General features: G+C 43.2%; 1 protein-coding gene across 1 annotated transcript in view; it reads left to right on the top strand.

Annotated features, from left to right (window-relative positions):
• Positions 1-24,591, top strand: part of srp72 (signal recognition particle 72) — a 38,675-nt gene that overhangs the window by 7,545 nt on the left and 6,539 nt on the right. The window contains exons 2-15 of the mRNA XM_084331523.1: positions 203-323; positions 1,778-1,901; positions 2,589-2,732; positions 4,094-4,205; positions 5,036-5,067; positions 5,971-6,095; positions 8,095-8,152; positions 8,307-8,438; positions 10,515-10,643; positions 17,913-17,985; positions 19,134-19,198; positions 19,919-20,014; positions 21,190-21,293; positions 23,106-23,183. Coding sequence (XP_084187649.1) covers positions 203-323; positions 1,778-1,901; positions 2,589-2,732; positions 4,094-4,205; positions 5,036-5,067; positions 5,971-6,095; positions 8,095-8,152; positions 8,307-8,438; positions 10,515-10,643; positions 17,913-17,985; positions 19,134-19,198; positions 19,919-20,014; positions 21,190-21,293; positions 23,106-23,183 — 1,393 coding nt within the window. The remainder of the gene's footprint in view (positions 1-202; positions 324-1,777; positions 1,902-2,588; positions 2,733-4,093; positions 4,206-5,035; positions 5,068-5,970; positions 6,096-8,094; positions 8,153-8,306; positions 8,439-10,514; positions 10,644-17,912; positions 17,986-19,133; positions 19,199-19,918; positions 20,015-21,189; positions 21,294-23,105; positions 23,184-24,591) is intronic.

Raw genomic sequence — 24,591 nt, 5'->3', positions numbered from 1 at the left:
TTGCAGTTGATTCCATTTTTATTGGTTAATTCCGCGATTCCGTCCGCGATTCCGTGAACGCGGATTTCATATGGCTCTAGATTCTAGGGCCAGCTTTTGCTAAAGCCAATGCTGAATTTCTAGCCCAAAAATGTACCATTTGATTTCTAATTCTATGAACATCATATTGCCTGTTAAAGACGTGTGCTTTTGTCTGTTGCAGTTGTGCATGAAACCAAGGATGATGTCACAGCCATCCACTGTAAAATTGTATGCCTTGTCCAAAACGGCAGCTTCAAAGAGGCACTGAATGTTATGAACATCTTTTCGAAGGTGCTTGGCAGGTATGTTACTCTTGTGTATTTTACTAGTAGTGTGTTCTATTCTATGACGGGGAAAACGTATATAGAAGTATTTTCATTTGAATCAAATTGATTATTCAAATCCGTCAAGTCTTTTTCAGTGTATACGATTTTCACTAAACGTTATTTCTAGCGTGGCTCCTTTCCTGCAGATGTCTCTAGTTTTGATTTGCACCGAGTTTCTGTTGAACTACTATGGGAACTCAGTTGACCAAATGACGTCTTTTGACAGCATGGCAGGTGCTGACCCCCTGAAACCAGCGCCTTCAAGCTTAACATTTCATTTATAGACCTGTTTGCTGTATACAAACGTACCGTGTTCAAGCCAATCAGCAATACCGACTGAGTCACATGACTAAGTTGCCCCCTACCTGCGTGAGCTGATGTGCAAAAAAAGTATGACAGGGTTCTATGGAGAAACCATGACACTCCCCTGACTAAAAGTTGTTTCAAATGGAAACGGCTGGATGTCTGATTTTGCCAAATCAGCGTGGGTGTGAGTCTTTCACCTTTTACATATCTAGCTTTGGCATGGATTGATTGTTTAGATCGCTAGCATGGCTAACAAATGCAAATGTATTGTAGTCTGCCCGGTTGTTCTGACAAGGATTACGCTCCTTTTGCCCCTTTTCGCACACAGTCTGATGTATACAGCGAACAGGTCTATAGTCAGAACGAAAAAATGCTGCGTGCACCTCTCCCAAAACCTCACTGTGTGTTGGGCGACGCAGCACCTGCAAGTGCTGTGATTGCATTGCATTTTCCCATTTATTTTGACGCAGATTAGCAAAAAAAATATCTGTGGAACTATAAATGCTCAAACTCCAGCAACCACTGCAAATAAAGAACCTACATAGATGTCTATATCGGCTACAGGGATATGGGTATTGGCTGGTGCTGAACGTGTTAAAATGAAAAATAGTGCTTAGGAAAGTACTTGAAAGTCCTTGAATTTTATTTTACAATGTCTGGGAACCCTGATCACCTGTTTAACCCTCTCTCCTCAGTGAGCTGGTTGTTTATCACCTGTTAACCCTCTCCTCTCCTCAGTGAGCTGGTTGTTTATCACCTGTTAACCCTCTCCTCCTCAGTGAGCTGGTTGTTTATCACCTGTTAACCCTCCTCTCCTCAGTGAGCTGGTTGTTTTATCACCTGTTAACCCTCTCCTCTCCTCAGTGAGCTGGCTGTTTATCACCTGTTAACCCTCTCCTCTCCTCAGTGAGCTGGTTGTTTATCACCTGTTAACCCTCTCCTCTCCTCAGTGAGCTGGTTGTTTTATCACCTGTTAACCCTCTCCTCTCCTCAGTGAGCTGGCTGTTTATCACCTGTTAACCCTCTCCTCTCCTCAGTGAGCTGGTTGTTTTATCACCTGTTAACCCTCTCCTCTCCTCAGTGAGCTGGCTGTTTATCACCTGTTAACCCTCTCCTCTCCTCAGTGAGCTGGTTGTTTTCGAGAAGGCGTACTGTGAGTATCGGCTGAACAGAGTGGAAAACGCCCTGAAGACCATCGAAGGCGCTGCTGAACAGACGGACAAGCTGAAGGAGCTGTACGGTCAAGTGGTGAGTGGTTTCTGTACTGCTACTGTGACCTTAATAATAATAATAATAATACACTTTATTTGTATAGCACCTTTCATACAAGAATTGCAGCTCAAAGTGCTTCACAGCAGATCAAAGACGGGCACAAAATGAGCACATAGTGCAGACCTATAAAATCACAGTTTTTCACATTAGGATCTAACGTCCCAATAGGCCACCTTGTTTATGGTTTGATTCTATGGCCGTTTTAAAATAGACAATAATAAAGAGTACAATGGTGCAATAAAATAGTAGTAAAATGATGGTCCCCCACACAGTTTAAACCTGGCAGTCTTTCTTCCTGCTTGATACCCACACAGTTCAATACCGTCTGTAGTGTGATAGTGAAAGGTTAACCTTCTGTAGTGTGGTAGTGAAAGGGTTAAAAGGGACATATTTTATGCCTAGATCTCTGTTGAATGACGAGCTAACAAAGTATTTATAATATAACAAAACTAAGTGGAGCATTGACATACATAATATGAATTATAGAGAGTGTTGGTGAATTTCCCTGTCAAATATATTGCAATATATTTCTTGGACGTTTTTGTGTAAAGTAAAAAAAAAAAATTAGGCAAAAGAGATGTTTGTATCTAGAAAAGGCACAGAGTGAACAAGGCTTCCAGGAGTTCTGTTCAAACCCTGCTTCTCTTTGCACCGCTGGCCCAGCTGTACAGACTGGAGCGATACGAGGAGTGCAGAGCCGTCTACACGGACCTGATCAGGAACTCCCAGGATGAGTACGAGGAGGAGCGGAAGACCAACCTGTCGGCTGTGGTGGCTGCGATGAGCCAGTGGGAGGAGGGGTCTATGGTGAGCGGCGCCCTGTTTCAAACCACTGAGGTTTACCCTCCTTTACAAAACAAGACACCGTTATCAGAAAATTCATACACATAGGCTCAACAAAATAAGATGAGAACAATCAATAAACTCGGTTACAAATCGACGCACAGTGGTCGGAGATCGTATTCTTTTTATTCTGCAAGAGAAGGAAGAAGCTTCAGCTTCAGAGTCGGCTAGGTGTTGGAAGTGTCGAAGGAAAAGGCTGTTTTTTTTTCCATAGTTCAGAGCAAACTTGAGGAACCCTAAGAACCAGCCAGTCATTTTAATGTATAGAATTGGTTCCAAGATTCCATTCCAACAGTGTTGTGATGTAAGGGGGAAGTTTACCAATAAGGGCTTTAAAGATAAACAAATACCAATGATAGTTACGCCTTTCAACCAGAGATGGCCGTCCAAGCTTTTCATAAAAGACACTATTGACATTCATCCATGCTGCACAGGACTGGCACTGTCTGCTGTGTGTGGCAAATTGGGATCACTCACTCACTCACTCACCAGGCCTACTCATGGAGCATCTGGCAGGGATGTTTTGTGGAACGCACGCCCGGGTAGCACCATGGTTTTGCAAGGTTTCCTGCTTGTTAAACCTGCATTACATAACTTTTTCATGAAAAAAAGAAGAAAAAAAATCCTTCTTTAGCAAATAAATGATGGAGTCGGTCTAAGAAAACACTTTATTATTATCAACATAAGCTTACAAAAAATACCAAAACCTACAATGCATTTGTACAACTTAGAAGTACGGTGCATCTAGCCGACAGTGACACCAGATGTGGCTCATACCCTGAAGTCGCATTAAGATTAAAACAAGTCACAGTCATAATGTTGCTTTGGTCAGTATAATTCATCCTTTGTGATCGACATAGACAGACGTTGCACTTGTTCCTGGAGTGTAATGTGCTGTTTACTAATCTACATCCATAGATCCAGAGCTTCCCTGTTTTTCCACGATAATACATGACAGTATTCAAAGCTTAAAACATGTGTTTGCAAGCAGTATTTCATGATTTAAACAGACAATGGGAACGTATGGCTTCCTGGCTATAACACATTTAAATACAAGAAGACATTCTTTTTTACAAAGTGCAGTTACCTCTCACGACCACAGGGTGGCAATCTTAAGATGTACAGTGTCTTAAAAAAATATCGATCTACCTTTTACATCTATCTGAAATGTATTATGGAAGAGGAACAATTCAAAGGGGCAATATAAAACAATGATCACGATCATACAGAATAATTGTGATTCATTTTTTGAGTGGTACATGGAAACAAACCGCTTTACCCGTTGTCTATACTGAAGTCCCTCGGCCGGTGTCTTGTCCCTGCAGGATGACCTGGGCCTCCCCGAGACCACATATGAGCTGTGCTACAACGCCTCCTGCACTCTCATTGGCCAAGGACAGCTTACGGAGGCCTTCAATAAACTACGGCAAGCGGAAGGTCAGTCCCGTGGCGTTCTAGCAGCCAGCGATGTAGTGGACATTCTGTCCCTCCCCCCTCCAATACACTCTCCCACAGTGACGCCCCTACTCTCCTTTGTCTCTCACCTTGACATCCTGTCCACCTTTCACCCTTCTACCTCCTTCACCGCTCTCCAGCCCCTCCCTTTGACCCCGCCCCCCTGTCTCATCCTCCTATCCTCTTTCCCAACTACTGGTTAACCCCGCCCCCCTTTGTAATGTATACAGGGTTCGCACAAGGTCCTTGAAGTGCTTAAAAATAAAAATAAAATCAAGGCCTGGAATTCCTTGAAAACGGCAAATCTTTTTAACAAGGTGCTTAAAAAGTCCCTGAAATTCAAATCAACCATTCGCATTGAAACTTTTGTTCATCCATGATGAAATTGTTCTGAATCAAGAAATCATTTTTTTTTTATTTAAAGTGTAACTAATTGTCGGGAATTATTTTTAAGCCTTAAATATAGCATCCGGGGGGGGGGGGGGGGTTATAAAATAAATAAATAAAACATTTAAAAGTGAATTGTATCCTTTTAAATGCCCTTTTTAAATGAAAAATAGTGCTGGGAAAAGTACTTGAGTCCTTGAATTTCATTTTGCCGCTTCTGGAGTCCTAGGCCAGGACTCCCTGTCTGGTCTTCTGAAGCCAATCTCCTATTTGACCTAATAAATGTGTAAAAACCAACTACGATCAGAATTGTTCTTCCGGTAAATCCACAACACTGGTATTAACTCTACTGGTAATCTCTACTGGTGAACTCTACTGGTAAACCCTGCCGTTGTCGCTCTCACCCCTGTTCCTTGTCTTTGCAGATCTCTGCCGAGCGTCCCTGGCTGAGGATTCTGTAAGTGATCTGTTTTTCTAAAGCATTGCTTTCTGCCACGTCCAAAGTTCTGCTGCTTTTCCACTGGTTCAGCGTTTCTCTTGGACAGCGACTTGTTTCTGAAAATGTTTTTTTAGTCTGCAACCTTTTCTCCCAACATCTGTGAGCCTTTAAAGGGGCACTTCACCAAAAAAACAATGCTGATTTATTTTGCACATAATGTCAACACACATCCAACAACTCTAAACAGTTTTGCACACTTTCATTTAGTTTGACAGTTGTTGATAGTAAATGAGTTTGAATATGGCCACCAGTGATGTCATCGGGGACATTGAATCCCACAGTCGTCTGGTAATCGGAAGGTTCCCGATGCGATTCCCGGGCAGCGTGTCGAAGTGTCCTTGAGCAACACACTTAACCCCCAACTGCTGAGCAGGTTGGCACCTTGCATGGTCGCCTCCGCAGTCGGTGTGTGATGTGTTTAGTGAATGGGTCAAATGTGAGGAACTAAATTGTAAAGCGCTTTGAATAAAAGCGCTATATAAATGCACCATTTACCATGTAAATATATATAATCTTTTACCTTTTATTGACCCGATTTGCTGATCCCATAATGCAGCGCTTCACACTCACCACATTCACACCTACAAGGGCAGTTCGGGGTTAAGGGCCTTGCTCAAAAGCACTTCAACCAGGTGATGAGTGAGGGGACAGAGTGTAATTCATTCAATTTCCCCACACAGATGTTCCCGTCATTCAGGGGATCTAACTGGCAACGTTCTGGTCACCAGCCTGCTAGCCTAGCCTCGCTAACATTTTGTAGACCACTGCAGCCCCCATCACCACTGACTGTTAGTATTGTGTATGTTGTGAGCGGTTTGTGGACTTGGGGGGACTGACGTGACGGGCTTTGTTCTTTTGTAGGATGTGACTGAGGAGGACATTGAGTCTGAGCTGGCCGTCATCCACTCTCAGATGGCCTACATCATGCAGTTACAAGGACGGACAGAGGAGGCGCTGCAGCTCTACAACCAGGTCATCAAGCTCAAGTGAGGCTTGTTCTAATTGTGCTTTTGCATCCTCCATTCAATCTCTGTCATAAGACCTTCATACACCATGTTGAAGCTCTTTAACCACTTAACTGGCAACGGCCCGGCCCCGGGCCCTCTTTTAGAACGATTTCCGAGCGTCTGGCGGCTCGGGTCTGCATTTTTTTTAATACAATATATAGAGAGGATTAAAGTGGAGATGAAGCAGTGAGCAATGTGATCCTAGTTTGTTTGTTGTGTACCTTGTGTAAGACAGGGTTCTATAATCAAATGTGAAATCTATCTTATTTGTCTGAAAAATATAATATAATATCCCTGTTTTCAACATGGGCGCCGCCATTTTGTTGCTGACGTCATGGCTGACGTCATGCCGGGGGTTGGGTGTATACACTCTGGTTAGCTGCCTATATTGAATGGGTCAGTCAGCAAATAAAATGTTGCCTACAAAACAACGGGACCGCGGTGGTTCTGTTTGTATTGCTCCTGGCTGTTCAAACTAATTTTACCATGTGAGAGAGAGGAAAGTTGGTTAATTTCCACAAACTACCAGTGAAAAAAACAGTGTTGTTGACATGTTGGCTCGGGCTGGCTGCACTCAGGCGGCGCGACCAGCCTGTTGGACAGGGAAGGAGGATCTGCAGCGAACACTTCATTGCCTCGGATTATGTTGTTGGGGTGGGATGTTTGTCCAGAAGACCACTAATCAGCTGAAGCCGGACGCGGTTCCCTCGGTCTTCGACAGACAGACCGGCGTTAGCTCTCGGGAGCGATCGCTAGCTAGTTGGCACCAGCCGGGGCCCGGCGTTAGCTCTCGCTAGCTAGTTAGCGTCAGCAACCGGAGCGTCGCGGAGCATTCAGCCTGCTGGCTACCTAGACCCACTTCAACCAGCGTCGCGGAGCATTCAGCCTGCTGGCTACACAAGCTGTGTAGCCAGCAGGCTGAATGCTCCGCGACGCTCCGGTTGCTAACGCTAACTAGCTAGCGAGAGCTAACGCCGGGCCCCGGCTGGTGCCAACTAGCTAGCGATCGCTCCCGAGAGCTAACGCCGGTCTGTCTGTCGAAGACCGAGGGAACCGCGTCCGGCTTCAGCTGATTAGTGGTCTTCTGGACAAACATCCCACCCCAACAACATAATCCGAGGCAATGAAGTGTTCTCTGCAGATCCTCCTTCCCTGTCCAACAGGCTGGTCGCGCCGCCTGAGTGCAGCCAGCCCGAGCCAACATGTCAACAACACTGTTTTTTTCACTGGTAGTTTGTGGAAATTAACCAACTTTCCTCTCTCTCACATGGTAAAATTAGTTTGAACAGCCAGGAGCAATACAAACAGAACCACCGCGGTCCCGTTGTTTTGTAGGCAACATTTTATTTGCTGACTGACCCATTCAATATAGGCAGCTAACCAGAGTGTATACACCCAACCCACGGTATGACGTCAGCAACAAAATGGCCGCGCCCATAATGCTAAATGCTTCAGAAATGTACACAAATCGTTTTTTCTTAGAAACTGCTTATTTTTATAACGTGACTTCTTCTGTGGCTTATCTAAATACTAATGTGATGCTATGAATATGTATTTATCGCACTGCTTCATTTCCACTTTAAAGCCCTATTTGTTGCCATTCTAATGCCACCTCACCTGACCAAATCTGTTCAGCGGTTCGTGAGTTACATGCCGATATGTGAGGCGTGCACCATTGTACACGGCAGAGTCAGATTACCACCCCGGACTCCCGGGTCTCTAGCTCCGTCAATCGTTTGCCAATCTTGAAAATGATTGGACAATCTTGTAGCCAATGAGTGTGGCTTTCCAATGATTACCCCACGTGGGATCTAGGTGAAAAGTCACGAGCGAAAACGGGAAGAGAATTCTTTTTCGAATGAATTGAAGTCGATGAGGAAATGGAAATGGAATAATTGAATATCCCTAGTATTTCATCTTAAATTCATTTCTCAAGTAAATGGTCTTGTTATGTTCTAATCCTGTGCTTACTTTGCAGGCCGTCTGACGTAGGGCTGCTGGCCGTGACGGCCAACAACATCATCACAATAAACAAGGTGGGTGTGTGTTGGTAGGGAGCCCAGGATCAGAGTCACTAAAGACGGGTTTAAACGTCTCATTAAAATGAAAACGACGGACATCACGTCGACCCACTAATACTGTGGGAAGGATAGTGGTTTTTCTTTATACCCGGTTTGTTTTTCTTCCCAGGACCAAAATGTGTTTGACTCAAAGAAGAAGGTGAAGCTGACGCAAGCCGACGGTGTGGAATACAAGCTGGCCAGGAAGCAGCTGCAGGCCATCGACTTCAACAAGGCCCTGCTGGCCATGTACACTAACCAGGTACAGTACTAACATGTACAGTACTAACATGTACACTAACCAGGTACAGTACTAACATGTACAGTACTAACATGTACACTAACCAGGTACAGTACTAACATGTACAGTACTAACATGTACACTAACCAGGTACAGTACTAACATGTACAGTACTAATACACTAACCAGGTACAGTACTAACATGTACAGTACTAACATGTACACTAACCAGGTACAGTACTAACATGTACAGTACTAACATGTACAGTACTAACATGTACACTAACCAGGTACAGTACTAACATGTACAGTACTAACATGTACACTAACCAGGTACAGTACTAACATGTACAGTACTAACATGTACACTAACCAGGTACAGTACTAACATGTACAGTACTAACATGTACAGTACTAACATGTACACTAACCAGGTACAGTACTAACATGTACAGTACTAACATGTACAGTAACCAGGTACAGTACTAACATGTACAGTACTAACATGTACACCAACCAGGTGCAGTACTAACATGTACAGTACTAACATGTACACTAACCAGGTACAGTACTAACATGTACAGTACTAACATGTACACTAACCAGGTACAGTACTAACATGTACAGTACTAACATGTACACTAACCAGGTACAGTACTAACATGTACAGTATTAACATGTACACTAACCAGGTACAGTACTAACATGTACAGTACTAACATGTACACTAACCAGGTACAGTACTAACATGTACAGTACTAACATGTACACTAACCAGGTACAGTACTAACATGTACAGTACTAACATGTACACCAACCAGGTACAGTACTAACATGTACACTAACCAGGTACAGTACTAACATGTACAGTACTAACATGTACACTAACCAGGTACAGTACTAACATGTACAGTACTAACATGTACACCAACCAGGTACAGTACTAACATGTACACTAACCAGGTACAGTACTAACATGTACAGTACTAACATGTACAGTACTAACATGTACACTAACCAGGTACAGTACTAACATGTACACTAACCAGGTACAGTACTAACATGTACAGTACTAACATGTACACTAACCAGGTGCAGTACTAACATGTACAGTACTAACATGTACACTAACCAGGTGCAGTACTAACATGTACAGTACTAACATGTACACTAACCAGGTACAGTACTAACATGTACAGTACTAACATGTACAGTACTAACATGTACAGTACTAACATGTACAGTACTAACATGTACACTAACCATGTACAGTACTAACATGTACAGTACTAACATGTACACTAACCAGGTACAGTACTAACATGTACAGTACTAACATGTACACTAACCAGGTACAGTACTAACATGTACAGTACTAACATGTACACTAACCAGGTGCAGTACTAACATGTACAGTACTAACATGTACACTAACCAGGTGCAGTACTAACATGTACAGTACTAACATGTACACTAACCAGGTACAGTACTAACATGTACAGTACTAACATGTACACTAACCAGGTACAGTACTAACATGTACAGTACTAACATGTACACTAACCAGGTACAGTACTAACATGTACAGTACTAACATGTACACTAACCAGGTACAGTACTAACATGTACACTAGCCAGGTACAGTACTAACATGTACAGTACTAACATGTACAGTACTAACATGTACAGTACTAACATGTACACTAACCAGGTACAGTACGAACATGTACACTAACCAGGTACAGTACTAACATGTACACTAACCAGGTACAGTACTAACATGTACACTAACCAGGTACACACTAACTGGCCATGTACACTAACCAGGTACACACTACACACTAACTGACCATGTACACTAACCAGGTACACACTAACTGACCATGTACACTAACCAGGTAAAGATCAACAAAGATCTACTGAAATTTGACTGGTAGCTGAAGTTGTGCTTTAAAAGCGAGTACGTTGTCCTGGGATTCCCGGGATAGTGTGCTTCTGTTCCCGGGATAGATGACATTCTTATTAATAATAATTTTGAATAAATCCCAGAGTGCTATTCATTGGTGTATATATATATATCTGTGTGCTCCTCAACAGGCGGACCAGTGCAGAAAGCTGTCCTCCAGCCTCCAGTCTCAGAACCCGGGTCACCCGCGGCCAGTACTCATCCAGGTGGCCCAGCTGTGTAGAGAGAAGCAGCACGCCAAGGCCATCGAGCTGCTGCAGGTCAGTAGGGGTGGGGGGGGAATCGATACGTAGTAGTATATTCATAATAATTAAAAAAATTGTATAAGGAAGTTGCATTGTTCATTTCAATACCTGTAATAGTACAGTAGTCCACACGCACACATGTGCATTCAGTTAAGTTGGAATATGACTGTAATACAAACAGTTCAGTTTGTCAGGTACATGCAACACAGATTACAGTGTTTACATCTGTCTGCTTGAGAAAATACCATGTTCTGCAATAAAAATGATTGAAGTGAGATGAACGGACTGAACTTTATTTTATTAGATAAAACATGTTGAGAGTTTTACTTTGCAGGTAAAAAATATATATATAATAATTTGATAAAAAAAAAACGCAATATATCGAGTATCGCGATAGTATTGTATCGCAAGGTCTCTGGCGATTCCCACCCCTACAGGTCAGTACTCATCCAGGTGGCCCAGCTGTGTAGAGAAAAGCAGCACGATCAAGGCCATTGGGCGGCTGGGTGCCGCAGCGGACATTTCGCTCGTCACCAACGCAACAGACACCGGGTTCGAATCCGGCTGTCGGCGTTGCCTCCGGCTTGGGCCGGTCGTCATACTAACTCAATTGGCAGAGTTAGCGGGTGGGAAGTCGAAGGGTGGTAGTCTGGTCGTTGTAAACAGCGACTCCTACAGGTCGGTTGGGGGACGCCTGCACAGCAAAGTCAGGAAAATGGCGGGGGCAGTGTGAGCCTCCTACACGTAACTCCTCGTCAAATGAGAGTCCGCGCTGGCAGGTGAAAAGATATGACAGGCTGCCTGCACATGTATCGGAGGGGACATGTGATGCAAGGCTTCTATCCTCCCTACAACCGGCCAGTGGGGGGCATATGCGAGCAACGATCAGGACCAGGGGAGGGACAATTGGTACGAGAGGTAAATTGGGATGGGGAGAAAAATCACAGAAAAAAAAATCAAAAGAAAAAGTAGATATAAAAAAAAGAACTGGAGCAGCTGGGAATACATCACCTGTGACATTGGTTTGATTTGACATTTATTTGACAAAAATTCAAGATTCCAGAAAACAGTCAAGTCGAGACTTATTTCCATTGTGGTTGTTGCGGCAGTAGACTGTCATAGACAGATAGTGCCGAGGGGCTGAGCGATGGAGTCCAAACAATTGACGCGCGACATGAAATAACTCCGTTCCACGTCCAGGAAATACTTTTAAGGCATTTATTCTTTCGCTTCATCATGAGACAAACAAAATACGATTTGCACTTTGCGGTATTGCGTTATTGCGGTCAAAAGATAATATGCTCTCCTAACTCTCACCCCCTCTCTCCGTGAGCTGTCAACCTCTGTGAACTGTCAACGTGAAAAGGTGAATGAAATTCCATAAGACGCTCCCATTAGCGCCACACCCCCGTGAGCACGCCCACCACCTAAAGTGACAGTACAACTAATAATACAACAAAACTAGAATACTGAATCATAATAAAGAGACCCCCATTACGGCGCCTACATACCGGCCCCTAATTATTCAAATATAATAATTACACAATTGTAAAATATGTAGGTGCCTACAAGAAAAAACATCAAATTATTCAAACAATAGTTATTTTTCGTTACCGGCCCCTAATTACTCAAACAATAGCTTCTTTCGTTACCGGCCCCTAATTATTCACATGTAATAACTATACAATTGTAAATTATGTAGGAGCATACAAGAAAAACATTAAATATAAGGCACGATTATTGACAATTTTTTTTTCGATTTTTTTTAATAATTTTCTCGCAAATGTCCTTTTCTTCTTTCTTAATCGTATCCTAGGGCCAGAGGTTACTAGCACATAGCCTTAAGGAGGGATCTTTATGATCGCTAGGTCAGTCAAGTCAGAAAAAACAAAACTGTAATCCAATGTGGCAAAGTCAGTCTATGGGTGCACATCTCCATGTATCAGTCTATGGGTGTATATCTATGCATCAGTCTATGGGTGTATGTCTATGTATCAGTCTATGGGTGTATATCTATGTGTCAGTCTATGGGGTTCAATGAATATGAACATCTAATGTCCTCATGGCTCTTTCGCTTCCTGATGAAGTTCATTTTCTGAAGTTCTCACGGCTCTCTTTTCTTTTCACCTCTCTTTCCTGTTGAAGGCAAACCTTTTGTCTTTGAGCCGGCACCTCTTCCTTGGACATCTCTTCGTTTTAATTTGGCTCTTATAGCCACGGGGCATTTCAGAAGTAGTGTCATCGTTTGCTTTGTCCCTAGAGTCAGTTGTGTATGAATCTTCAACTGGCCATTTCGATTTTGGACTCGCCAGTGCTTCCTTCTTTGATTCTCTTTTAGCTCTGAATTTCTTTCCTGTATCAATGTTGTCCTTCGATTTTTCCTGGGACACAGGCTTGAAATCCATGTGATGGTCCTCAGAATTGTTGCTTTCAAACTTAATGTTATTGTCTACGTTTCTGTCACGCCGCCTCGCTCTCTTGGAATCAACAGAATCGTCTGTTCGCTTTTCTTTCTTTTCCAATTTTCGGTCCAAATCCTCTTGTAGCTCTTTCTCTGAAGTGGCAGCTTGTCTGTCCTCTGCTAGGTTTGATTTGTCTCTTGCCAAACTCCCGTTCTTTGGACGATTCTGGTTGTCCAATTTTCTTCCGAGAGGTCCGTTCACAGTCCAACCCAACACAGTTTTGACTGCGTATGGACCCTCGTCCACACTCCGTATAACTCGCCAAGGCTCCAATGCCTTGGGAACGTTGGCTCCTATCAACAGGTCAATCCCAGAGTCAATCTCAGAAATGTAAACATGTTCCAAGTGAGGCCATCTTTGAAGGTCTTTCTGTCTCGGAATGTTGCCTCTGTGGACTGGCATGCTTTCCTGTGTGTAAATGTCAGGGAGTTCATAAAACCAGTCACCAGCTAACGCAGCCACTTCCAAGTCTGAAATAATGTGGCTTTCAACCACTTTCTCCTGGCCCATAGTCCTAAGGAGAATACTTGTTCTTCTTCCGGTGACGTTCAGCTTGCTCATCAGCCGCTCAGTGCAGAAAGATGCTGAGCTACCGGGATCCAGGAAGGCATAGGTAGTCATTGTAACATGTCCTTTTTTAGATTTGCCCTGTACTGGTACTATAGAGAGTGTACAGTCCTGCTCACCGGCCCCTGTAAGACCACTGGATTGTACAGAGATCGGCGCACTGCCCACTGCTGTCTCCGATTCTCTTTTGGCTGGCCTTTGATATGTTCCCTCCTCCTTGTGGTACATGTGAAGTACGCTAGGGTGCCTGAGATTGCATATTTTGCAATAGAGGCGTTGCCTACATTCTTTACTCAAGTGCCCAATGCACAGACAGGCAAAACACACATTATGATTCTTCAAGAAGCCAATCTTCTCGCTATGCACCCTCCTTTCCAATAGAGAGCACATATCCAATGTGTGTCCACCTCTGCAAAACCAACAAGTCGTTGTACTAGATGAGCTTCTCTCCATCTTTGTTCCAGGTTCATCTTTCCTTTCAATTGTTGCAGTGGTGGTAGCATAGCTACTTTCCTTTGCCCTTGTATATGGTTGATTGCTGGACTTCCTCACATCCTTAGGTGCTGCTGCTGATGGTGTGTCCTGTATATTGCCAAACACTGGATCACTTGCAATTTTCACCTGTCGTTCAACGAAGTCAACAATGTCAGGAAATCTAGCTCTATGGCCACGCCTTTCCTGCAGGTCACAGGCCACAGTTCTCCATATGTCTCTGTGCTTGTAAGGTAATTTTCTAATGATGGCTAGCATGTTGGCAGACATGTCCAACTCGTACATCATTTCCACTTCTTCCATGGCGTTGCAGCATCCTCTCAAAAAGAGACTGTATGCTTGCAGAGCTCTGACATCTTCTGATTTTATTGGTGGCCATGAAAGAGCCTTTCCCATGTAGGCAGAAGCAATTCTATGTCCATTCCCAAAGTGCTCATGTAGCAAAGCCTTAGCTTTCACATACCCTCTGTCATGAGCCATATGCTGACAGCTTCTGACAAGCTCACGAGGCTGCCGCCTAGTGAACTGTTCAAGGAAGTACAGGCAGTCCATATGGTTGTCAGTCTTCTGTTCAATGCTGTGCTCGAATGACTTTATGAAGGTGTGAAAATGTAAAGGATCACCATCGTAAATTTGAATGTCTCTTTTAGGCAAGAATGAAAGAGACTGTTGTTGGACTAGCAAAGCTGTTATTTCATTCTGTTTCTCTAAAACAGTGATTATGTTGCTGCTGCTGATTGCTTGTTGTGGTGCAGGGTGAACGCTTTGGTGCTGAATCCGTGGCTGTGCTTGAGGGCACTGTAACGTCCTTTGTCCCTTGACCCCTGTGTGTCTTGACAATTCGGGTTGTGGTTTTAGATTTTGATCTGTGGTTGTAGCGGTTTGTGCTTCAGTACTGAGTGTCTGAACATTCCTTTGTCCTCTTCGGAAATAAGAGCTCATGCCATCAGATACAACAGACATATTAGTTGAAATACGAGATCCTCCAGAGCCTCTTAGCACATTGACTTTAGCCGCTGCTGAGGCTATTTCCATGTCAAGTTCAAGTTGCTCCTTCTTCTTTCTTAGTTCCTCCTTTTTCTTCCTTAGCTGTTCCTCTTGCTCTTCTTCCTCTTTCCTTCTTTGCTCCTTTTGCTTCCTTAGCTGTTCCTCTTGCTTTCTTAGCTGCTCCTCTTGCTCTTCTTCCTGCATTCTTAATTGTACCCTTTTCTTCCTTAGCAGCTCCTCTTCTTCTTCTTCCTCTTGCTCTATTGTGTGCTTATCTTTTAATAGCCTTTGTTTTGCAATTAGAGCGGCCATGTCAGATTCAGCTTTGCGTGCGGAAGACGTGGTTGAGATGTTAGACCTAGGCCCAGCAGAGCTTCGATAGGCTGAACCTCTGCTTCCAGAATTTGACACACTGTCACTTGGTTTGATTTCATCATCAGCTTTAATTACATCACAGTGTTCATCGGGTATTTCAACAGGAGTTACTTGCTGTGTTACAGGTATGGGGGAATCATGTACACAAACATTGGCACTTGTACTGTATTTTTGTCTCCCAGTTTCAGAAAGCCACTGCCTTACATCATCCGTGAATCCCTTTTTGCATTTTAATATTGTTTCAAACCATTCGTTTTGTTTTTCATGTTCCTCTTCAGAAATTAAAGAGATTACAGATTTGTGTAACAGAGTGGTATCTTCAACCATTTGGTTCAAATTGTCCAATTCAGACTGCACCTGTGAAGCATTGTCATTATCGTCCATAAGCTGCTTTAATACCTTCATAAGACCTTTCATTTTGCGAACATTTGCGTGACGTTCACTATGAAGTGTCTCCAATTTATAGGCCATGCCTTTGGCAGTGAGTTTAATTTCTCTTTTCTTCCCATCCGTTTTTGATGAGCCATTAGTATCAACAATTGATCTTCCCGATGCCATTTTTCAATGTGCTCAGGTGCAATTATTCAATAATCCACAGTCCTCTTTAATGAACAATCAATCCATCAATCAATTAGCTGCCGCTTAGGCCGCGCAACGTCCATGAGCGCAAGACGACGCAGCCAGTCAACAAACCGATCCTCAATGGACGAGCAAAGTAACTAATTCACACTCTTCTTTAACACGAAAGGCTTCACAGTTGAATAAAACAATTTACTTAGCTTCTTATTGCTGGTCTGCGTGTCAGGTATTCAGAAGTGATGGCGCGCTCCTCCAATGCAGCGATGATCCGAGCGTCTCAGTGATGCCCTCAAGATCAGCGCCCCGAGGCAACTCGAGGAATCCGTAATGTCAATATTGTTGATTTCCTTTTATCAACGCTTTTGTTTGCTTGCTTAAATTATCTTTTGACTATGTTGCGGCAGTAGACTGTCATAGACAGATAGTGCCGAGGGGCTGAGCGATGGAGTTCAAACAATTGACGCGCGACATGAAATAACTCCGTTCCACGTCCAGGAAATACTTTTACGGCATTTATTCTTTCGCTTCATCATGAGACAAACAAAATACGATTTGCACTTTGCGGTATTGCGTTATTGCGGTCAAAAGATAATATGCTCTCCTAACTCTCACCCCCTCTCTCCGTGAGCTGTCAACCTCTGTGAACTGTCAACGTGAAAAGGTGAATGAAATTCCATAAGACGCTCCCATTAGCGCCACACCCCCGTGAGCACGCCCACCACCTAAAGTGACAGTACAACTAATAATACAACAAAACTAGAATACTGAATCATAATAAAGAGACCTCCATTACGGCGCCTACAGTGGTCCTTGGTCTCCGACAGACGAGCAATACAAAACATGACCACAAATAACAATATGACAAACTACATAGACATGTCAATTTTAAGTGCAGTACAAACGTAGCCACAGACAACGATGTATCGGACAACATTTGCATACATTTTCAAATCTAGTTTTTAACATTGTCGAGGAGCCATGATTTGACTTTTTTCTTAAAATTGTGTCGGCTACTAATGCTTTTTAACTGTGACGGTAGCAAATTCCAATTTGTGGCTCCCCAGAATTTAAAAACATTTGCCCCATATGACAATTATGATGATCAACTATCATACCTGCACCCTACTCTGCAGAATCCTGGTCATCTGTAGGCAGCTTTATTCTTTTACCCTGCAGAATCCTGGTCATCTGTAGGCAGCTTTATTCTTTTACCCTGCAGAATCCTGGTCATCTGTAGGCAGCTTTATTCTTTTACCCTGCAGAATCCTGGTCATCTGTAGGCAGCTTTATTCTTTTACCCTGCAGAATCCTGGTCATCTGTAGGCAGCTTTATTCTTTTACCCTGCAGAATCCTGGTCATCTGTAGGCAGCTTTATTCTTTTACCCTGCAGAATCCTGGTCATCAGCTTTATTCTTTTACCCTGCAGAATCCTGGTCATCTGTAGGCAGCTTTATTCTTTTACCCTGCAGAGTCCTGGTCATCTGTAGGCAGCTTTATTCTTTTACCCTGCAGAATCCTGGTCATCTGTAGGCAGCTTTATTCTTTTACCCTGCAGAATCCTGGTCATCTGTAGGCAGCTTTATTCTTTTACCCTGCAGAATCCTGGTCATCTGTAGGCAGCTTTATTCTTTTACCCTGCAGAATCCTGGTCATCTGTAGGCAGCTTTATTCTTTTACCCTGCAGAGTCCTGGTCATCAGCTTTATTCTTTTACCCTGCAGAATCCTGGTCATCAGCTTTATTCTTTTACCCTGCAGAATCCTGGTCATCAGCTTTATTCTTTTTCATGAAATCTTACAAATTGTTTGTACTCTTTGTTCAGCAATTCTCAGATCAGCACCCAGAGAGTGCGCCGGGCATCAAGCTGACGATGGCACAGCTGTACCTGACTCAAGGTATTGTGTTCCGTCCGCCCCTTCACATGGTGTACACATATACCTGTACATGAAGGTACATATACATATATGCGTCTTTGAGCACCTGGAAAAGCGCTATATAAAATGGATGTATTATTATTATTATTATAACAAGCACATAAAGGTACATATAACAAGCACATAAAGATTGATCTAGGGGCAACAGTGTCTCAGGAGGTAGAGTGGTCGTCTGGTAGTCAGAAGGTACCCGGTTCGATTCCCGCTCTTCCCGGGCAGCGTGTTGATGTGTCCTTGAGCGAGACACTTAACCCCTAATTGCTCCCGATGTGCAGGTTGGCACCTTGCATGGGCGCCTCCGCCGTTGGTGTGTGAATGGATGAATGTGAGGAACAGAAATTGTAAAGCGCTTTATAAAATGCACCATTTACCATCTAGCATGAATCGGTGCTCTCAAGTACCCACGTAATTCGGTAGTACTGAGTCCCCTTTTTAAAGGACCATATGGGTATGGTGGTGAACCAATTTTATGTTGATCTCCTGGTTGCGTGTATATTTTCCCTAACGGAGTTGCACTTCCGTGTTCGGTTTGCGCGATCCGATTGGCCACTGATGTTTTTTTCAGCGCCAATCGCGTTACTCCTAACAAACTGGTTAAGCTTGGCGACTCTTTCAAAGTTGGTTAAGGTTAGGGTTAGTTGGTTAAGGTTAGGGTAACAGCCTGCTGGCGCGATTGTTAGGAGTAACGCGATTGGCGCTGAAAAAACCGTCAGTGGCCAATCGGATCGCGCAAACCGAACGCGGAAGTGCAACTCTGTTAGGGAAAATATACGCACTACACAAGTTGGTAGCCTCTTGTCAGAAAATGTTATGCGTGCGTTGGACACGCAGAGAGAGAGAGAGAGCAAGTGGGGGCCATATTTTATTTGTTAGCACGACCAGGAGATGGTTTCTTCTGTATAATTATATGGTTTATTACTATAATGTTTAAAATAAATAATAAGGTTTTAAAAAAAAAAAATCTGGAAAATGACCAGGGGTAATGTAACATGCGTGTGCTGATTAGTAAATGGGCTAAAACTCAAATTATTTAGAGCGGGGTGGTCCTTTTAACTGCAGCTTTGGGCTTCCTGTTCAGTTTGCAATAAGAGCTTGTTTCCTGTCCTCAGGTCATGTGACGAAAGCCTGTGACATCTTGAGGTCGATTGAAGATTTGAAATACAAACAAGGAATGGTGAGTCTGTTACCTCTGATAACTAAAGTTCAGCCCAGTCTGCCCCCCCCCCCCTCCTGTTCCTCTGTCCCCCACCCCTCCTGTTCCTCTGTCCCCCCCTGGTGTTTGTGTCACACTGTAATGTTGACTTTGTGCCACTAGAGGGCAGTCTGGCTCTGGTTAACCTTTTGTAGTGTGGTAGTGACAGGGTTAACCTTCTGTAGTGTGGTAGTGAAAGGGTTAACCGTCTGTAGTGTGGTAGTGAAAGGGTTAACCTGTAGTGTGGTAGTGAAAGGTTAACCGTCTGTAGTGTGGCAGTGGAAAGTTAACCTTCTGTAGTGTGGTAGTGAAAGGTTAACCTTCTGTAGTGTGGTAGTGAAAGGTTAACCTTCTGTAGTGTGGTAGTGAAAGGTTAACCTTCTGTAGTGTGGTAGTGAAAGGTTAACCTTCTGTAGTGTGGTAGTGAAAGGTTAACTTTCTGTAGTGTGGTAGTGGAAGGTTAACTTTCTGTAGTGTGGTAGTGAAAGGGTTAACCTTCTGTAGTGTGGTAGTGAAAGGTTAACCGTCTGTAGTGTGGTAGTGAAAGGGTTAACCTTCTGTAGTGTGGTAGTGAAATGTTAACCTTCTGTGGTGTGGTAGTGAAAGGGTTAACCGTCTGTAGTGTGGTAGTGAAAGGGTTAAATGTACCTGCTGACTGCAGTGCTGTCCAGCTAACCAGCTTCCCACACCATGTGTCCCCAGGTGTCGGCTCTGGTCACCATGTACGGCCATGAGGAGGACATCGACAGCGCCATCGACGTCTTCAGCCAAGCTATTCAGTACTACCAGGCTGAACAGGTTGGTGTCTTATCATTAACATTCACAAGATCAAATCTATCTATATAGACAACCGTCTCCCTAAGCTAGGAATTGGAGCACTTGTTCGATATTCTCAAATCAAAACTGTTATGAGCGGTGTGATATTATGGAAATAACCCTGTGAATTATACTTTTGGGTGGATTCTACTTCAAAGAAATCTTTTTTTAAAGGTGACATGTACTATATCGGTAGGCCGATAATATCGGACATCCCTAATCAAAACCAAATAATTTGTCTGGAAGATACTTCTTCCAACAGAAGTAAACATAACTGTGGTCCCTGCCGTTGTAAACGACAGCCAAGCGGTAACTTGTCACGTGAGACTCTATTCGTTTATTTTTTACAAAGGTTTGTTTATTCAGTTATATATTAGGGGTGTAAATATTTGACCCCACTTCGATTACGATTCTTCAAGCAACGATTCAATGCATCATGAAATCTCTTCATTTTACCACGATTCAATGCGATGCGATTAATTTTCGATCAGTTAATATTTCCCCAAACTATTTTGAATTCACAAATGTGGCTGGGGGAACTGATTCACTCAGCATGAATGGACTATAGGTCAATAAATAGGGGTGTACATATTTGACCCCACAACGATTCGATTACGATTCTTCAGGCAACGATTCAATATTAATTTGACTTCGATGCGATTCGACCTTAGGATCCCCTAGTTATATACTGTAACATTTATTTTTAACTTCTGTTGAATTTCCCATTTCTCTCTCCTAACTACATTGTTCACTTTTTTAAAAGGAACACGCCAACATTATGGGAAATTTGCTTACCGTCTTCTCCAGAGTCAGACAAGAAGATGGATACCAATTCCCTCCCTGCGTGTTCACTACAAACCTGGCTGCAAGCTAGCCTAGCACAGCACAAATGATGGAAGTGGATACGGACCATTAGCCTAGCTGTTGGCCAAAAACACCCTTCCAGGAGTTTTAAGCTGGGCCGATACGGATACTGCTTCCATTTATTTGTGCTAAGCTAGGCTAGCTTGCAGCCAGATAGGATTGTACTGAACACGCAGGGAGCAAAGTGGTATCCATCTTCTTGTCCGACTCTGGAGAAGACGGTGAGCGCATATCCCATAATGTTGCAGATACGGTTCCCCTGTGTTGACTAACTGGCTCCCTCTCTATACCAGCCTGGATCCACGTCACACCTGGCCCTGGTGCGAGAGGCCGCAAATTTCAAACTGAAGTACGGACGGAAAAAAGAAGCCATTAGTGACCTGGAACAGCTGTGGAAGTGAGTGGTGCTTTGCAGAGAAAAACAACAACAACAAAGAACCTATTTCATACGTCCCATAGTGTTGTACTTTCCTTTATGAATTATAATACCCATCATTTAGTTCCCAGTCTCTCTGGAAGGTAAATGAATGGAGGATGTCGTCACTGAAGACGTAACGGTCCCCTCCACTAAAAACACTTAACTCCTTGGAGGCGTGTGCAGAACTCGTCACCAGAGCCCTGTTCACATTCTGCCACTGGAGTGGGAGGAGCTTCTGTGTGACACGACTAATTCTGTAGCCCTGTGAGCCTATCATGGCTGCTGACGCCCAGCTGGCCACACTGTCATCCCCCCCCCCCCCCCAGCAAATCATTTAGTTACAACAAGATCATGGAAGCTAAGAACTGTTATTTTTGTGTGAAATTTTTTTTGGTGACTGCAAAAAAACAGCAATGTCTCCTTACATCAATCATGACGGTTACTAAAGATAATCCAGACCTTGTTGTGAGCAGTTTCATGTGGGAACGAAGTACACCCCCCCCCCCCCCCCCCATTTGTTATTCTGAGGGGTGGTTTATTTTACTGCATCCTTTAACACTTTGAGAGCCAGCCGTGTTTTCCTTTTTACCCTCTTGAATGCCCACATCCACTCCAATGTTAACGTTAATATCGCCTAATCTATGTTTTATCTTATGGCTATGTGTCTAATCTGCCCGTCGCTTATCAAAGACTCATTTTCCAGTCAACATTGTCTTAGCAGATTGTTTTTTTATCGCTTCATTTCCGTTTAATAGCATTTTAAACGGAATCACTCGTTTTCACGGAAAAAACAACACATTCTATGATAATCGCCTTTTACTGGAATATTCTAGAACGTTGTCATTTTTCGGCCTATGTATGAATCGTTTTCAAATAAACGCTAGATGATCGATAGCATTATGTGTACGCATTGCACGCTCGTGCCGCCAGTTGAAAATCGATTCTCCTATTTCCTGACCGCGAGCAGAGTCAAACAGCCTATCACCATAATCACATAAAAGCTTATATCCGTGAAAACGGGTCTGATTATCCTAATACTGATAACATAGATTCCTTACCTGAGATCAGATGGTATCCAAATGGATTATTCCAATTCCTGATCGCCATTCGAAAAAATCGCTCATTTGATTGATCCATCGTGTATACAGTAAAACACATATTCCCCGCGGCTCCGAGGCTCCAGAGTGAAGCTGGTAGACCCCGGTTACATGAGTGAGAAGTCAAATGTGGAGTGCAGGTTTTTTTTTTCATTGAGTCCAATCCAAAAGGGTGATTTACCATCTGGGAGACGATAGGGGGTGCTTTTTTCACATCTGAGCGCCTGGGGTGACTGGATCTCCAACGGTAGACTCACTTGATGCAATATGATTTCAGATCGCTAATAAAAATTTAAAAAAAAACGAATAAAACGAATATTCTCGTGATTGGGCATTCAACCCGGGGGGTAATAACCCGAATAATCTCGGGCGTGGCATGCAAAGTGTTAATAGATGAGTCTTGAGTACGAGATGGTAAGTGATGTTCCTGGACCATTTTATACTAATGTGAGGTTAAAGATGATTGGTTGTGTGACGTAAGGTAGTAGTTATCACCCTGGACAAAGGAAAGGAGTAATAATAATAATAATAACTTTATTTGTATAGCACTTTTCATACAGAAATTGCAGTTCAAAGTGCTTAAGTAGCAATGTCAAATGTGTTCCCAACATCTAAATATCATTGCTGGCTGCTAAAGTGTTTGTTGTTGCTAAACCAATCTGTTGGATGTAACCCTTGTTTTTCTTCTGTCCAGACAAAACACCAATGACATCCACACGTTGGCTCAGCTCATCTCTGCCTATTCTCTAGTGGACACCGACAAAGCCAAGTCGTATCCTTTTCTTTACCTTAACCAGTGTTTGAAATGACTGTTGACCCACAGTGTTTGTGGACAGGATTAACACCGCCAAGTTGTCCTGTTTGATTAAAACTTTATTTGAGTGCCTATAGTAGGGGTGGACGGTATAAACGGTATACGGTATAAACGGTATGAATTTGCTCTACGGTATGGATTTTGAGTATACCGTGTAACCGGTAGTGCAGCTCTAAAATAGCAATGACGTCATGTAACCACAGCGCGACTATTTCACTCGCATTTGCCCCTAAAAATAGATAGAATTAGTCATAGATAATAGATATGTGCGAACTGGAAAAAGTTATTTAGGAGGCTTCGCGCAGTGGGCGTGCCAGCCCCTACCGCACGCATGTAAACACGGGTCTAGTAGTCTAGTGGGACGGGACACGGGAGCTGTCGGCGTCTCCCTGAGCTAACGTTAGCTTAGCTACCGTTACTAAATGACCCAGTCAACTATTCACTTTTAGTTTAATACATGATGGGGCATTGTCTAACCGAACGGTATCTAGTCGGCCAGCTACCGATAGCTCCTGACATCAACAAACGCTCCACAAAGTCTAGTACTAGAGACGTGTATGCTACCTGTTAGCTCACGTTAACGCAAATTAGTTCACCGTTCAAAACGAAATGTCCCATTGAACTAAATAATTCACTGAGGCGTTGTATTAACATTATATATGCAGTAGCTACAGATAGCTCATGATATCAATGTCTTATAACACTGATTCGATGCGTATTCGAGCTGAGGGCTTGCTAACGTTATAATACCAATACAATAGGGTCCAGGTGCAGCGCCGGAGAATCCTGGCCGTAGCTCTGCTCGAGGCTACTAGAGTATAGGTCCAGGTGCAGCTCCGGAGAATCCTGGCCGTAGTACACAGACAGTGGAGCTTGTTGCGTGGTGGCGATGTCTCGCAGATAATACCAGTACAAGTCTAATTATATAATATATATATTTTATAAAAAAAAAAAAAAAAAATTATATAAAATTAAAAAAAAAATGTTTATCAAAAACGATGATACCGTGATATATACCGTTACCGTCTATGCTTCAAATTATACCGTGATATACATTTTAGACCATACCGTCCACCCCTAGCCTATAGTTATTGTAACGTATGTTATAACCTATCTCCAATCATCATCTGCACCCCTTTGTTTGCACGGTTTTATGTGTCTCGTATTTTTATATTCAGATTTGATTGCCTATAGACCTGTTTGCTGTTTCCAAACATACTGCGTTCAAGCCAATCAGCAACACCAACTGAGTCACGTGACTTAAGTTTCCCCCTACCTGCGTGAGCTGCTGCGCTAAAGAACACGACGGGGCTCGATGGAGAAACCATGACACTCCCCTGACTAAAAGTACTTTCAAATGAACAGC

Source organism: Notolepis coatsorum (assembly GCF_963971535.1).
Source record: "Notolepis coatsorum genome assembly, chromosome: 16".
In the NCBI taxonomy this organism is placed as follows: Eukaryota; Metazoa; Chordata; class Actinopteri; order Aulopiformes; family Paralepididae; genus Notolepis; species Notolepis coatsorum.
This window is presented reverse-complemented; position numbering and strand designations above follow the sequence as displayed.